At 45.8% G+C, this 15,326-nt stretch overlaps 1 protein-coding gene across 1 annotated transcript in view; it reads left to right on the forward strand.

The window, feature by feature from the left end:
• Positions 1 to 15,326, forward strand: part of St8sia2 (ST8 alpha-N-acetyl-neuraminide alpha-2,8-sialyltransferase 2) — a 64,594-nt gene that overhangs the window by 33,076 nt on the left and 16,192 nt on the right. The window contains exons 3-5 of the mRNA XM_048790142.1: positions 72 to 200; positions 3,799 to 4,056; positions 9,785 to 10,078. Coding sequence (XP_048646099.1) covers positions 72 to 200; positions 3,799 to 4,056; positions 9,785 to 10,078 — 681 coding nt within the window. The remainder of the gene's footprint in view (positions 1 to 71; positions 201 to 3,798; positions 4,057 to 9,784; positions 10,079 to 15,326) is intronic.

A 15,326-nucleotide genomic window follows, 5' to 3' on the forward strand; every position in this document is an offset into this window, starting at 1 on the left:
ATTAGACTTGTCATTGGCATGCTAACAGATCATGTCTACCTTCGTCTTTATTTTTTTTTCCCTCTTTCCAGAGCCGAAGTTGTAATAAATGGCTCCTCATCTCCAGCTGTCGTTGACAGAAGTAATGAAAGCATTAAACACAACATCCAGCCAGCTTCGTCCAAATGGAGACACAACCAGACGCTCTCTCTGAGGATCAGGTACTGGTAATTACCTATAGGACAAGAGGCAGGCTTGGCCTTCTCCAGTGCAAGCCTGCAAATTGTCCCTCTCCATCATCTAAAGAAGTAGAATAGAAATAAAATGTTTACCTCCTGCAGAGAGACAAGCTTCATCTGTAAACGATCAATTGGAAATAAAACCCAGAGTGAGCCCAGCAACCTGGCATGTGTACATAGCAAATTGGGCAGAGGAGGTGGCAGGAACTCCCTGCTGAGATACCTGGCTTAGGCTAGGGCCGTACAGCACCTGGGAAATGGAGGCCACGGGTGGCCTCTCTCTTTCAGCCTGCCTGCCCTCTGCACCCTGTTTGTCCTCCACTTGCCCAGGGTGAGCTGTTCCCTCCCATAGTTCTTGTGGCTTGAAAGCCTGCCCCTCTCCCACAACATGAAAATAAAAACCCTTAGCTGAGAGACCCAGGAACTGACCCTAAAAACAGAAGTCTGTTTCCCCAGAGAGTAGGATTGAGGAAATGTGGAGAAGAATTATAATTACAGCATCCCTGGACACTTAGTTTAGATGTAGCCATGATTGACCTAGCAAATATTAGTCAGTATATTCTATTTATTTCCAAGCATTGTGTTGCCATCCCAAGGTGCTGACATGAATCAGAAGTGTTAGGCAGAGAAACACAAAAAGAAGCAAAGACAGGACAGAGGAGGAGGACATACTCATTCGGTGGTATTGCATCTTAGCAACAGGTGGAAACAAGGAGGTTGGAATGAGGAGCCGTTTTCATTCTGCAAGGGGTCTTAGAGGACTGCTGGGAAAGGCTGGTCTAGAGCACTGGGCTTTGAAGGACAACTTGGAGTTTTCCAGATGTGCCAAGCCACATCCCACATGCACAGAGATTGAAGTCTGATGTGTGTGTTGGGTGCTGCAGGAGCACCAACAAGGAGGTGAGGAATAGAGAAATGGAGATGAAGGTGAAGGACAACCAGGACCAGCTAAGGAGAGCTCTGATGGCCATCCAGGCCATCAGCATGGGGAAGGAGTGGAGAATAGCCACCAACAATGTCGCCACACATCAGGGAGTTGCTCCTTCAGGTAGGAAGTGCCCCACTCCCTAGCTCTTGAGATTTGTTTGAGGACATGAGGGGTATGGTAATAGAGAGGAATGAGATCTATGGGTCAGGTAGCTGGGAATCCATCTGAAAGAGATGTCCTTGGACTCCATCATCCGCCAGCTTCCCACTTCTTCAGTGTCTCCTCGGAGGCTGTGTGGGGAGGTCCTCCAGTCTTGTCAGTCTGCCCCCCTGTGACCAGGGCACCTGGAGTCAGCAAGACCACCACATAGTTCCCTTTGACAGCCACAACAAATTACCATTAATTGATGGTTGGAAACTACAGAAATTAGTCTCTCATGGAATGGAGGCCAAAATCCTGAACATTCCCACCAAGAGCTATAGGTGAGGGACCCCTCCTCTTGCCTCTTCCAGCTTCTGGGGGCTCCAGCTCACTGTGGGAAAACTGGAGGGTTGTCACAGAACAGGGGTGCAGATGCGAGTCTCTGAGGTCATCCTTATAGGGTCTGCTTAGTCTCCTCTCCTGTCTCACATAGGATACTGTCATTGGATTTAGGGCCCACCTGGGTAATCCAGGGTGATCTCATCTCCAGATCCTTAATTTAATTACATCTGCAAAAATGATATTTCCAAATGTAGGTCACATTCACATGTTCCAGGGGTCAGGAGGTGAACATTTATTTCTAATGGCCACCATGTACAGCACTACTGTACCTGTTAGTGAAATTCCCCTGGCAACACAACCCAGCTGCAGTTCTCTCTAGCCCTTCCTTTTGCCACTGGGCAGAGAAACACACATGCACACACTCACACCCACATGCCCACCCACGCTCCCGAACTTTGCTTTCAAAGACCAGACTGTGGCCTCCATGGGGATCCTGGAAACACCCGGCTACCTTCAGAGGAACAATTGTTTTCACCCAGAAGGAAAAGGAATCGCCCTCTATTTCAGTCAGTTAATCACCAAAATTGTTCATAATAAAAGATTCTGCAAGTGATTTGCAATGATGCTTAATAATTGATAGTCATTTCTCATAATTAGTTAGAAATTAATTCCCTCACAGAGGTATTTATTTATGGGCTTTCTAGGGACTCTCTTTGCTTTTAAATACTTTGGGTTAAGTAGTTGCAAGGGTTTTAGTAATTTCCAAACTATATGAATGAGCCGAGTTATGTAATCCTTGGTAAACCTGGTTTAAAAAAAAAAAAAAAGCACCTGTTTTCCATCAAAAGGAACAAATTATTCAGCAAGGGTGATTTCCCCTGTATAATAGCAAGAGATCAGGGTCACAAATGTGGAAAGACAAGTGAATGGAGAATGTCATACCCGGCCAAGGGTTTTAGGTACTCCTTGGCCATGCGAGAGCCCCCAAACCTGAGCAAATCACAGCCCCCCTCAGAATCAGGATGTCTTAGGTGTCAGCTGGAGTTTCTGAAGTTTCCATAGTTCTCAAGTGATTGATCATACAGCCTCCTGTGATATTCACAGGCTGTGCACATTTCAAATCCAGCTTGGGCTTCAGCATCACCATTTGTACAATGGGGCAACCATCCTGCAGATCCTCACATCTGAAGACAGCATGAGCATTCTGTGCCTCCAAAGCTCTGTGGGAAGGGAGGCCAGCATCCCTGGGTCTGTCTAGATAGGGGCTCACAACAGGAGATGAAATTTATTTTATTTATTGAGTAGCCAATCCCTTTCTCTTTATGGCTTGAATTATCTCTGAAGATTTATTGGGTGATTTAGGCAGCTGGCTGGGATGCTCAGGTTCCTGGAAGAAGGCTGTGTGTTTTAAGTAAAACTCCCCTGGGGATTCCATAAGGACACCCATTCTTTCCCTAATCCAACCCCATCCCTTCTCTTGGGCTTTTCTAGATGATTCTAGAACTTGCCTTCTAAGTCAAAGTTACCCAGGACTAGACAGCTGGCCTTTGATCACCTCTGTTCTGAAACACCACAAAGGAGCCTTTCTCCTTTGTGGACCAGGGACATGGTGAGATTCACAAACCCTGTTCCAGGTTGGGGGGAGCCAGAGACACACCCTACACAATGGACAAGCCAGCCAAGTGGCAAGCCACCCTCACAGTGTCTCAGAGGAGGAAGGGGTGGTACCCCTCCTAGTACCATGTTCCCACTCACCCCCATGTGGCCTCTCTGCCCATGAAAGAAAATAAGCCAATGAGGATTGAAAGCCTGTGTCATCCTGGCTTAATGTCCCTAGTTCAGGACTCCCTCTCACATGGTAGCACTGAATCCCTCTGAGAGGAGTGTGATGCAGGGAGGGGCAAATGTCTGAATTTACCCCAAACTAAAACATTTCTGGGACAAGGAACATTCAGGCCATACATAAGCCTGGATGGTGGACCTCCTTCTATCCTGGGGCCTTCTGTCAGTCCTGGAACCCATCCTAGAGGGTATCTGAACTCTTGCTATTCTCTACCTACTTGCTGGGGTGCAGCAGCCCCACACAGTGACATAGGACAGGAAAATCTGGTTTGGCAAAGTGCATCTAGCAACATAGAGACTTTCCTCATGCATGTTTGGTTTCTATAGGAAGCAAATTTTAAAGTTCTTGGATGCTGAGAAGGATATTTCCGTCCTCAAGGGGACCCTGAAGCCCGGAGACATTATTCATTACATCTTTGACCGTGACAGTACAATGAACGTGTCCCAGAACCTGTACGAGCTCCTCCCCAGAACCTCGCCCCTGAAGAACAAGCACTTCCGGACCTGTGCCATTGTGGGCAACTCGGGGGTCTTGCTGAACAGTGGTTGCGGGCAGGAGATTGACACGCACAGCTTCGTCATCAGGTAACCACCTGCACTGGTGCCCAGAGCAGCAGGTATATTGACGCCGAGCATTGCTGTTGTCCCAAAAGATTGAAACAAGACACATTGGTGGGCTTAGTCCCTATTCTCAACCTTGATGCACATGGGAGCTGCTTGAGGATCTTTATCTCCAGTGTCCAGACTGTACCTCCAACCAATTAAATCATCTGGGGGATAAGGGAGTCAGGGCAGGTATGGCCAAGGGAGCTCCAGGGATTCTGGTGCACAGCCAAGGTTGAGAATCACTAACCCAGAGCAGTGGGAGGCAAACTGCCTGTTGTTGTTTTTTTAGTATTTTTTTTTTTTGGGGGGGGGTACTGGGGATTGAATCCAGGGATGCAGAACCACTGAGCCACAACCCCAGCCTTTTTTGTATTTTATTTAGAGACAAGGTCTCACTGAGTGATTTAGGGCCTTGCTAAATTGCTGAGGCTGGCTTTGATCCTCCTGCCTCAGCCTCCCAAGTCGCTGGAATGATAATTATGTACCACCACATGCAGCTGCCCCCACCCCCATTTTTATAAATAAAGTTTTATTGGAACACAGCCATTCTGCTCATTTTCACATTGTCAATGGCTGCTTTCTTTTCATGATGCAGAGTTCAGTAGTTGGGCAGAGCTGAAGCGTTGTTGCTAAAGCAACACAGAGAACGTATACCCTGCAAAGCTGAAAATATTTATTATCTAGCACCTTTACAGAAAAAGTTTGTTAACCTCTAAACAGAGCCTGGCACAAAAGGTTAGTAAGAAAATCTCCTGGCTGACTTGGATTGTTGGTCCAAATTGGCAAAGCTCTTTGTAGCGTCCTGGAGGGTGGCACTCTACTAGTAACTTCGTCATGCTGTAGTCAAAGTCTGAAGTGAGGGAGTGACAGAGAAACTTGGATTTTGTACTTGACCATCATTTTCTCTAAAATATCAGTTCTCATTTTTCAGTCTCTGGGGATGTTTGGACTCAGTTTGGACCCATGGCCAAGAACACCTAGCCCCAGCCCATTCAGATTTGAAAACAAGGCTTTGCTGTCCCCTGGTCAAAAGTAGGGCACTTGGAGCCTCGGATTTCATTCCAAATAGCTCCTGGCCCAGGAAGAACCTCACACTGTGTCTCATATTTCTGTTGGGACTGTCCTGATGCAAAGAAAGTCTTGTCCCTGGACTTTGGGAAATGATCTGATCATAGAATTCCTTGAACCTAAGGACATGGGAAGGAACAGCTCTAATTACCTTAGTATCCCCTAGGACTGGAGAGCTACGCAGTCTGGTAGCCAAAGTGGCTTCCATTTTGTTCATCTTTGGCAGGTCTCTTTGTCTCTGGTATAACCAAAGGCTTAGCCCTTAGTTTTCAAAGTCCTTCAGGCTAAAGATTGGTTGGGGGAGAGGAAGGAAGCATGGTGGATCTGTCTGACTGGAGGCCAGAGGAACAAAGGTGTGGTGGGTGTTATTGGTAAGGCCAGATCCCTTCCAAGGTGCCGGGCAGGCTTGAGGGAGGCCTTGCTGGTCTCGTGGAACACATATAGGCCATGCCTCTTTTCTTTGCCACGAGGAACGACTTTCAACAGCGAGCTTTCTGTGTTCCACCAAACCCTGCCTCAGGAATTTCAGGAGGCAATGGCTGATTTTGGCTCACAGCATCCTCTTTGGCACACACGGTAAATAGTGTGGTTTCTGGCTCTTATGCCCATTTGTCACATGGCTCAGAGCACATCACTTGAATTGTCTTTTGGGGCTTCAGTTTAACTGTCTGTAAAATGGGTGGCCTGGGCTTGCTTTAAGTTCTTCCATTATGATTCCTGTCCAGGCTCTAGCCCAGTGCTTTTCAAATGGGAATGTGTGTGCATCGCCTGGCTTATTAAAAGTCTGAGTCTCAGGTCTGAGGTGGGGACCAAGGCTCTGCATTTTTAACAAGCTTCCCAGCGGATGTCACTGCTGCTGGTGTGCAGCCTGCACTTAGGGCCATAGCATGCTCTGTTACCACACACACACAGTCAAGAGAGTATGAGGTTGTAAGCATTAAAGGGATGACATTTGGAAATTCCTCAGACAATGTGTCCCGTTGTGGTGTGGCACATTTATTGTTAAATCTTTGTCTACCCTATGTCTCCACCACACGCATGCACCTAGACCGTGAGCTCCTCCAAAGCAAAATAGCTATGCCATCTTATTTTTTGGAGGGGTACTGGGGATTGAATTCAGGGGCACTCAGCCACTGAGCCACATCCCCAGTCCTATTTTGCATTTTATTTAGAGACAGGATCTTACTGAGTTGCTTATCACCTCACTTTTGCTGAGGCTGGTTTTGAACTCCTGATCCTCCTAGGATTGAAGGCGTGCACCACTGCACCCAGCTGGCTATGTCCATCTTTACCTCCAGGCCAAGGCTGTGTGCAGCACAGAGGAGGGCCTGCATGTGGTTGACATGGATGAGACTCTGCTATTCCAATAAGCTCCCCGTGGTTCTGCCAAGATGACAGGCACCATGACAGTCCTGATGGAGATGTCTCTGTCCATGTTAATCTGAGTCTTCAATTAAATCAGTCCACCCTGGGTCCCTCCTTTGTGTGAGAGTCTCAGAGACACATAGGACCTTACTCCCTTTAAGAAAACTGAATGGGAAACATGAGCTGGGGGTTCTGGTGAGACACAGAGCACATAAACACAACGAGCTTGCAAAACATGGCACCTCCTGGGCTTCTGGAAGATGTGGGATTTGAGTGTGGCTGACTTGGACCAACGAAAGTGAGGAGGAGAAGGGAAGAGCATGAAGAAAATCATGGAGGCAGAAAGACAGGTTCAGGGATCAGGGAGGCAACGGCTTGAGCAAGCACAGGCTGCACGAGGTGCTGCTGAGACAGGCTGGGCAGGAGGGCTGGTCCTAGGAGAACGACAGGAGCCTGCAGTGCCAGGGTGAGGAGGCCATGGCTGACTCAGGGCCATGTGGGCAGGGGGAGTTCCCAGAAGTTTAGGGATCAAGAGTTCATTGTGTGCTCACATGTGCACACACAAGCACAACCCCTCCACAGGGAGCATCCTACCAGCAAATGACCTTTCACAGATAAATAACCTTTCAGATCACCCCTGAACATTCACTGGGCACTTGGCAGGTACCATGTGCTATTCTACACACTTCACCAGTATTAGCTTATTTAGTTCTTGCAGAACAGGCATATTTTATTTTATCCCCAATTTGTAGAGAAGAAACTGAGGCACAGAAAGTGCAGAGGCATACAGCTAGTATGGGCTTCAGAGCCCATATACCTGCCTCCCTCACTCTGCAGATGGCTCAGTGTAGACCTATGAATATGGTTGTTTCTGGAAAAGGTTTACTCCTTTTCTGCCCAGAACCAAGCCCTCTCACAGCCCACCCAGAATTCTTTGGACAGAAGAGAGCCTAGAACAGGTGTAAGCCTTTCCTGACTCTGCCCTTTCTCCATAAATGAAGCAGTGTGGGGAAGAAGTACACCTAAAGCATCCATTTAGGGCACAGCTTCCCCCTGCCCCCAAGCCCCCAGGCATCTTCACTGAGACTTGGTCACTGGAATAGCCTGAACCTCCCAGCCTCCACTGTGAGCAGGAGCCCGTGTGCCTTGGAGTCTCATAGCACCTTCCAGAGGATGGCATCCCACACTGCTGTCTGCTTCCTTCTTTGCCTGCCCGCAGCTCCTACTGGCCTGCAGTTGACTTCAGTAAGTCTCAACTTCACTGAGTCCACCTGACCCTGCTCTTATGAACTGGAGGTTGGTCTGGAGGAGGCCCCAGCCATCAGGGAAGGTTTGGGAATCCTGGCTCAGCACAGCTTAAGGGCAATAGGTAACTAAGACCAAGGTGGCGCAAGACTGGATAATGTGGCTGGCAATAATACCCCAATCTCTGCAGCCTGTGGCAGGGGCTCCTGAAAGTGTCCTCCAGCAATTCTATTTCCCTGCAATATTTAACTACAATCAGAGATAGCAAGGTCTGAGGGCAGGAATGGAGGGGGCGGGGCTCAGTTGGAAATAGTTATACAGGCTTTGGAATCAGACACAACTGGGTTCGAATCCTGGTGGTTCCCTTACTAACCCTGGGACTTTGGGCAACTTAATTGGAACACTCTGTGCCTCAGTTTGCTCATCTGTAAAAAGAGGGTGACTAAAAATGGGTCACAGTACAATGAACTGATCTCTGTTGATGACTAGCCAAGTGGCTGGCACACACCAGGGGCTCCATAATGTTCATTTTCTTTCTAACTGTTCTACTTTTTCTACCCAGTTGCAGAAGAAAAGTCCTTTCTTAAAGCCAGGAGTAAATAGTGTCTTTCTGGATTTCATCATCGGGCAATGGCATATAGCTCCCAGTCTTCACATCTTCACAACCTCCGTTCTATACATACTTATTCTAATTTCTCAAGCTTATGTCTACCATCAAATCCCAGGCAGCATGGAAGCCTCCCCAGCAGCGCCCCCTGCTGCCTTCCATACGTCCTTGGTACAGGCAAGAAGCCCAAGTGTGCTCATATAAACCAGAACCCTTGAGGATGGGAGAGGCCCCCAAGATAGTCCCTAGATAATTAAGAATCTGTCCATCCTGGCAGCCTGACCGATTCATGAGCAATTTCAGTGACCTCTTATTTCATCCTCTGATACCCAACTCCTTCCCTCCAGTGAATCCTACAGCTTTGGTTTTTTGTTTGTTGCCTAATACAAATGTGCTCATATCACTCTCCTGTTCGAGAACCTTTAGTAGTCTCTGTTTTCTTCTGAACGAAGTCTCTGACACAGGCCTTTTGATGTCTCTCATCTCTAGCATGTCTCTCTAGCCCCATCTCCTTCACATGACTTGCCCCAGTTAGACCAAATCACTTGCCTTCCTCTGAGCACTCAGGCTATTTCACACCCTCTGCAAAAAGTGTATGTGTGTGTGTGTGTGTGTGTGTGTGTGAGAGAGAGAGAGAGAGAGAGAGAGAGAGAGAGAGAGAGAATTCTTAAGCTCTGGAACCAGCTGAATGGCTCTCCAGCTAAGGGACCTGAGGAATCTGTACTTTTAACCAGCACCCAAGGTGATTCTTCTGTTTTAGCAAATTGGAGAAAGACTCTCTTCCTGTGCCATGTCTACCACTGGATTTCTGCTCATCCTTCTAGACTCCCTCAGTCATCAGCCCCTACTACTTTTTCTCCTCCCTGTAAGAATGATGAAGTCATGGGCCTCTTAGTGTGGCCCAGCTATGGTCTAGGCACTGGGTATGTGTAACTGAAGTAATCCCCGTGGGGCTGCTGTTGTGATCTCCTGCATAGTCCTGGGGAAGCACAGAGAGATGAGTATATTGCCCAGAATCACAGGTAGAGAATGTCAGAGCTGAGTTTTAAACCTGGGAGTCTGTCTTCAGAGCCCGCCCGCTGCCACCTGCAAGCAGGTCAACTTGCCAACAGCATCTTCATCTTGCAGCTGAGGGCTGCCTCTCTTGCCCCTTTCTTCCTCTCCTAGATCCTGAACTCCAGAATGGAGGTACTTTCTGTCCCCAGGGCCTAGTAAATTACTAACTATGTGGTTGAGGCTTAATAAACATTTGTGGCAGGAGGAGGATAAGGATAACAAAAGAAGTCCGTCATTCAGGGAGATGCCCTGGGTTTATCTTTGGTGATGAGTTTGAAGCAAGGAGAGGGAAACAATTAAAAAGGTTACATGTAAGAATAGGGTTCAGCTTTTCTAAAAGGACCCTGTTGCCTTTTTCCTCCTCAGGTGCAACCTGGCTCCGGTGCAGGAGTATGCCCGGGATGTAGGACTCAAGACCGACCTGGTTACCATGAACCCCTCGGTCATCCAGCGGGCCTTCGAGGACTTGGTCAATGCCACGTGGCGGGAGAAGCTGCTGCAGCGACTGCACAGCCTCAATGGCAGCATCCTGTGGATCCCTGCCTTCATGGCCAGGGGTGGCAAGGAGCGTGTGGAGTGGGTCAACGAGCTCATCCTGAAGCACCACGTCAACGTGCGTACTGCGTACCCTTCGCTGCGCCTGCTGCACGCTGTCCGCGGGTGAGCGACCTCCCTGCGCACGGGGCTGTGATATTCCTTTCTCAAGTGCATTTCCATCCCAGCACTACCACCCATTAGCTGGATGACCTTAGAAAGTCACTTGACCTTTCTGGGTCCCTATTCCTTAAGAAATTGGGGAGGTAGCAAAAGGGTCTTATCCGGCATGTCAGTTTTGACCAATTGGTTGTACCTACTTGGAGAGCTATGGTAAGAATGATCTAGAGGTTCTGTGGGACCAGATGCCACGAACCTGGGAAGGGAGAAAGTGGCTAGTGTATCAAATATTTGCCATTTGTGTATCAAATATATCCCAGGTAGGTGATTTCTCTGGAAATCAGGATCAAAAGGAATTGGCTTCAAATATGTCACCTAAATGTCTCTAGTTTCTTCATTAGTAAAATAGGGGTGGGATGGTTACATTGGAGGGATGTGGAGATTAAATGAGAAAATACTTGGGAAACGCTTAGTACCATGAGCGAAGAAACACTCAGTGCTATCTCCATTATCATTGTCCGTGGTCATCACCTCTACTTCCCTGTGTAATATTCTCTGACTGTGCAGAACATTTCCTGCTTATTAAGCTAAAAGATCAAAAGAGGGTCTGATGGGATATAATTTGGTCCACCAGCTCCTCTCTCTGAAACAGGAGACAAACTTCATCTAGGAAATCAGAAAGAAATAGGAAGAGGTATAAGAGTTTTGAGCAGGATTGATATAAATAACCAAGTAGTGGGCCTGGGTTTGTGGCTCAGTGGTAGAGCGCTCGCCTAGCACCTGCGAGGCACTGGGTTCAATCCTCAGCACCACATAAAAATAAATTAAAAATAAAGGTATTATGTCCAGCTATGACTAAAAAAGTTAAAAATAATAATAATCAAGTAGGGGTTCTCTGGGTTAGGACTAGGTGTCTAATTCTAGAAAAGGACTTGAAGAATTAAGGAAGCCAGAGAATGTTGGGAAGGTTCTGAACTATTCCTGTAAAGAGGCTCATGGTCACACAGATGAGGCTCTTCAAAGTTCAGCCAAACAAGTAGTAATTTTCAACTTCCCATTTCTTTTCTTCCATCCATGAGACCTGGCATAGACTGCCTAGGCACTTGGACCAGTAAATTGGTTAGGAATAGTACACATTATAGCAGCCACCAGAGAATAGTTGGATGTTAAGCATCCATTCTCTCTGCTCTAGTCTTCTTTTTTTTTTATTGGTTTTTCAAAACATTACAAAGCTCATGATATATCATCTTTCATACATTTGACTCAATTGGGTTATGAACTCCCATTTTTACCCCAAATACAAATTGCAGAATCACATGGGTTACACACTCATATTTTTACATAATGGCATATTAGTGACTGATGTATTCTGCTACCTTTCCTTTCCCCTATTATCCCCCCTCCCCTCCCCTCCCATCATCCCTCTGTACCTCATCTGCTGTTGTTCAATTCTCTCCCTTGTTTCCCGCCCCCTTTCCCCTCACATCCTCTTCTATGTAATTTTGTGTAACATTGAGGGTCTCCTACCATTTTGTTCTAGTCTTCTATTACAGTGAAATAAATCCCCTCAAAACTTAATGACTTGAAAAATAACATTATTTTGGGTATTTTTCACAATTTCTATTATCAGAAATTCAGGAATGGCTTAGCTGATGGTTCTTGTCAAGGTCTCTACAGTTAACAGTCAGATAGTGGATGGCAGTAGAACAGTGGGGACTGGAACAGTTGGGATTGATTGCATCTCTCTCTTCATATAATCTTAGCGATTCTCAATGTGGCCTTTTTACATGGGCTAGATTGAGCTTCCTCCCAGCATGGCAGCCTCAGAGCAGTAGGACTACTTATATGGAGATCCAGGCTTTAGTACAAATGGTCCAGAGACCAAGGCAGATACTGATTGTCCTTGTAAGACCACATAGTGTTACTTCTATCATACTCTACTAGACAACCAGTCACTAAGGAGGTCCGGAGTCAAGTGGAGTGGGCACAGACCCCACCTCTCAATGGGCGAGTACCAAACGATTCATGAGCATATTTTAAAATATAAGCACCATTTATTGAGTGATTGTTATGTGCAATATCCTAGTCTAGATAGTGTAATTCAATAGTGAAAAATAAAATTCTTAATCTCATTAGCACCCAAAATTTTTGATGGAGAAAGATAAATGATAGGTAAGCAAATAAATAGGATACTTACAGAGAGTGCTATCAGAAAGGTTTTCTCTGGAATAAAGTTGGTTTGAGCTAAGATTTGAGGAATGAGATGACAGTAGCCACATACAGTTCTGGGAAAGAACCTTCCAGATAGAAGGAAGATTCTCAAGTGCAAAGGACCCAGGGAATATATATTCAAGGATCAGCAAAAATACACATGTGGTTGAAGCAGAGTGAGCAAGGAGAAAAAGATAGGAAATGATATTGGCAAGAGAGACAGACTAGAAGACAATTAGCATTGTGGGCCATGGTAAGGAGTTTGGTCTTGACTCTAAATGTTTAGGAGCAGCCATGGAAGTTGTAGAGGAGATCTGACTTATGTCTTTAGAAGATCTTTCTTGCAACAATGAGAACTGGAATAGGTGTTGGAGAGCTGTTGTGATAGCTCAGACAGAAAATAAGTATGCCTTAGACAAGAATGGTAGTATGGGCTGTATATCAGTTTGGTCCAATTTGCTCTGTAATGTGGAGGGACGGGAAACAGGATCTGCTGATGCCTTCTATTTAAGGACCTTTATGCATGAACTAAAGAAAAGAATCCAGGATGATTTAGGATTTGAGTGTGAGCAAACAGTTGGATAGTGGCATTATATTCCATAAGAGAACCTAGAGAAGTCAATGTATGTTTGGGAGCATTAAGGAAGAGTTCTTTCTTGGGCATAAATTTGAGGTGCCTCTTACAAATACTCTGACCACTTATCCTGTACCCAATTGTCCAACAAACCACATGGGAGATCACACCTTTGCTCCAGGGACAAGGCAAAGTCTATTGTACAGACTCCTTACCAACCAGGAAGCATTGGAATGCCCTTCACTGGGGCCTTAGCATAACTCTGGGAAACCCTGTGAGCCACCCACAAAAGACTCTTGCCCTCACAAAGATGATTGACTCTGAGGTACCCAAGCCTGTGATCAACATTGGACGCATTTTGGTGGGAGTTGACACAGGGAAGCACATTGTTCCAAAGACCCTAAAAAGATATTCAATACAGGGCAACTGCATTTGTGGCTGATGGAACCAGAGTGATACCTATAAAAACACAGGGCTCACTGAGGCCATTCATATTCCTTATCCCGGAGGTTGACCTGTCAGGGCTCCCGTCACCATTTTTTCACTTTGTCCCTGTCACAGAGAGGGTCTGTCACAGCAACCCTCATCCATGATTTCAACAGCATATCTTTGCAGAAGAAGGAAACTCTTGAGTGGTTTTGGGGGTCAAAGGGATAACAGAAGCAAAAGAATCTCTCTTTGGTGAAGAGAGAAAAAGTTCCATGGATGGGGAATGGGCAGCCACCTGGAAGAAACCTAAGCAGCCAGAGCTATTTCCAGCTCTAATTGACTCACTTTCATCTGTCAAAATAGCATTAAGAACCAGTAATAAGCCTTTTAAACAAACAGGCAATATCTTCCTCTGCGGGAACTCCTGGGAGGATACTACAAGAGAGACAGGTGGGGCCAGCCCCTGCTTTTAGCAAATGATGGGGATAGGGAAAAGGAGTCTGCTAGGGCCTTGGAATGGATTTCCTCTAATGATCCTCCCCCTCTGTGGGGCCACTGGACCTTGTAGAATGCTGAGTCCAATAGGGCATCCATGAAACGTGGGCCTATGTGTAATAAGAGAAAGGGCTTGACTCTGCCTTAGTGGGGCCTGGCCTGATATTCACTGCAAATGAGGGAATAGACTGGAGAAGAATGTAGAAGGAAGCCATATAAGAAAAGACCAAGGGATTGTGGAGAAGAAGGCTAAGGGGGAACCTGGGACCTGGCCAAGAGGCAACATTGCCTGGCATCTAAAATACAGCCTTTGCTCCAGGAACACCTCCAAAGGGTTCAAATCCCAGCTCCATTTGTTGCTTGGTTGTATCACCTGTCTTCCCAGCCCCAAGCCCTGCTTTCTTTGTCTCTTTACTGGGAAACCCCCCTTCCTCAGAATGAATGTCCCATTCTACACAGGGAAGCATGTGATCAAACAGCATGACTTCTGTGATCATGGCAGCTGCCACCAACCACTTGGAGAGCTACCACTTGGAAAAGGGATTGGATTTGTCCTGTGGATTCAAAAGGCAGAACTAGGCAGGCAGTGGAGCCACAAGGAGCAAAGTGCAGTTAGGCCTACATTGATACCAAACCTAAAGGAGTCCGAGCAATCCACTAAGTCAAACTTGTCAGTCACAAGTTCTTCAGCCTGAAGTTTCATGAATGAGCTCTAGTTTTCAGAATAATCTTCTTTTTTTAATTTAAAATCTACTGCCCAAATGAATTTCATTCTGCCATCATGTATAACAAATTAGAATAAATAAATAATTTAATAAAGGAAATAAATAAATAACTAAAATCTACTGCCCATCAAACCCTTTGTTTATTGGGTATCTTTGGGGAGATAAATATTTTTATTGTGACAAAATATGCCAAACATAAAATTTACTATTAATAATTTTAAGAGTATATTTCACTTAGATAAAATTCATTCTTAGAAGAAAATAGAGGAAAATCTTCATCACCTTGGGTCTGGCAGTAGTCTTAAGTTTGACACCAAAAGCACAGGCAATAATAGAAATATAAATAAATTATTCAAAATCAAAATGTAAAGCATTTGCTAACATTTGCATAAAAGACAATTTAGCAAGAATATAAAAAGAAAATCTATAGAGTGGGAAAAAATATTTACAAATAACATATTTGATAAAGGATTAACATCCAGGATATATAAAGAATTCCCAAACAGTTCAACAGTGAAAAAATAACTGAATTCAAAAATGGTAAAGGATTCTACCAGAGTAAATATACAAGTGGCTAACGAGCATATGACAAGATGCTCAGCATCACTGATCCTTAGGGAAACACAAATAAAACCACAATGGGATACTACCACTTCAAGCCTACTAGCATGGCTAATATGGAGGAGGAGGAGGAGGAGGAGGAGGAAGAGGAGGAGATGGAGGNCGGAGGAGGAGGAGGAGGAAGAGGAGGAGGAGGAGGAGGAGGACGACGACGACGACAATGAAAAATATTAGTGAGAATATGGAGAAATTTAAACCC

This window comes from Marmota marmota, unplaced genomic scaffold (assembly GCF_001458135.2).
Source record: "Marmota marmota marmota unplaced genomic scaffold, marMar, whole genome shotgun sequence".
Lineage (NCBI taxonomy): Eukaryota > Metazoa > Chordata > Mammalia > Rodentia > Sciuridae > Marmota > Marmota marmota.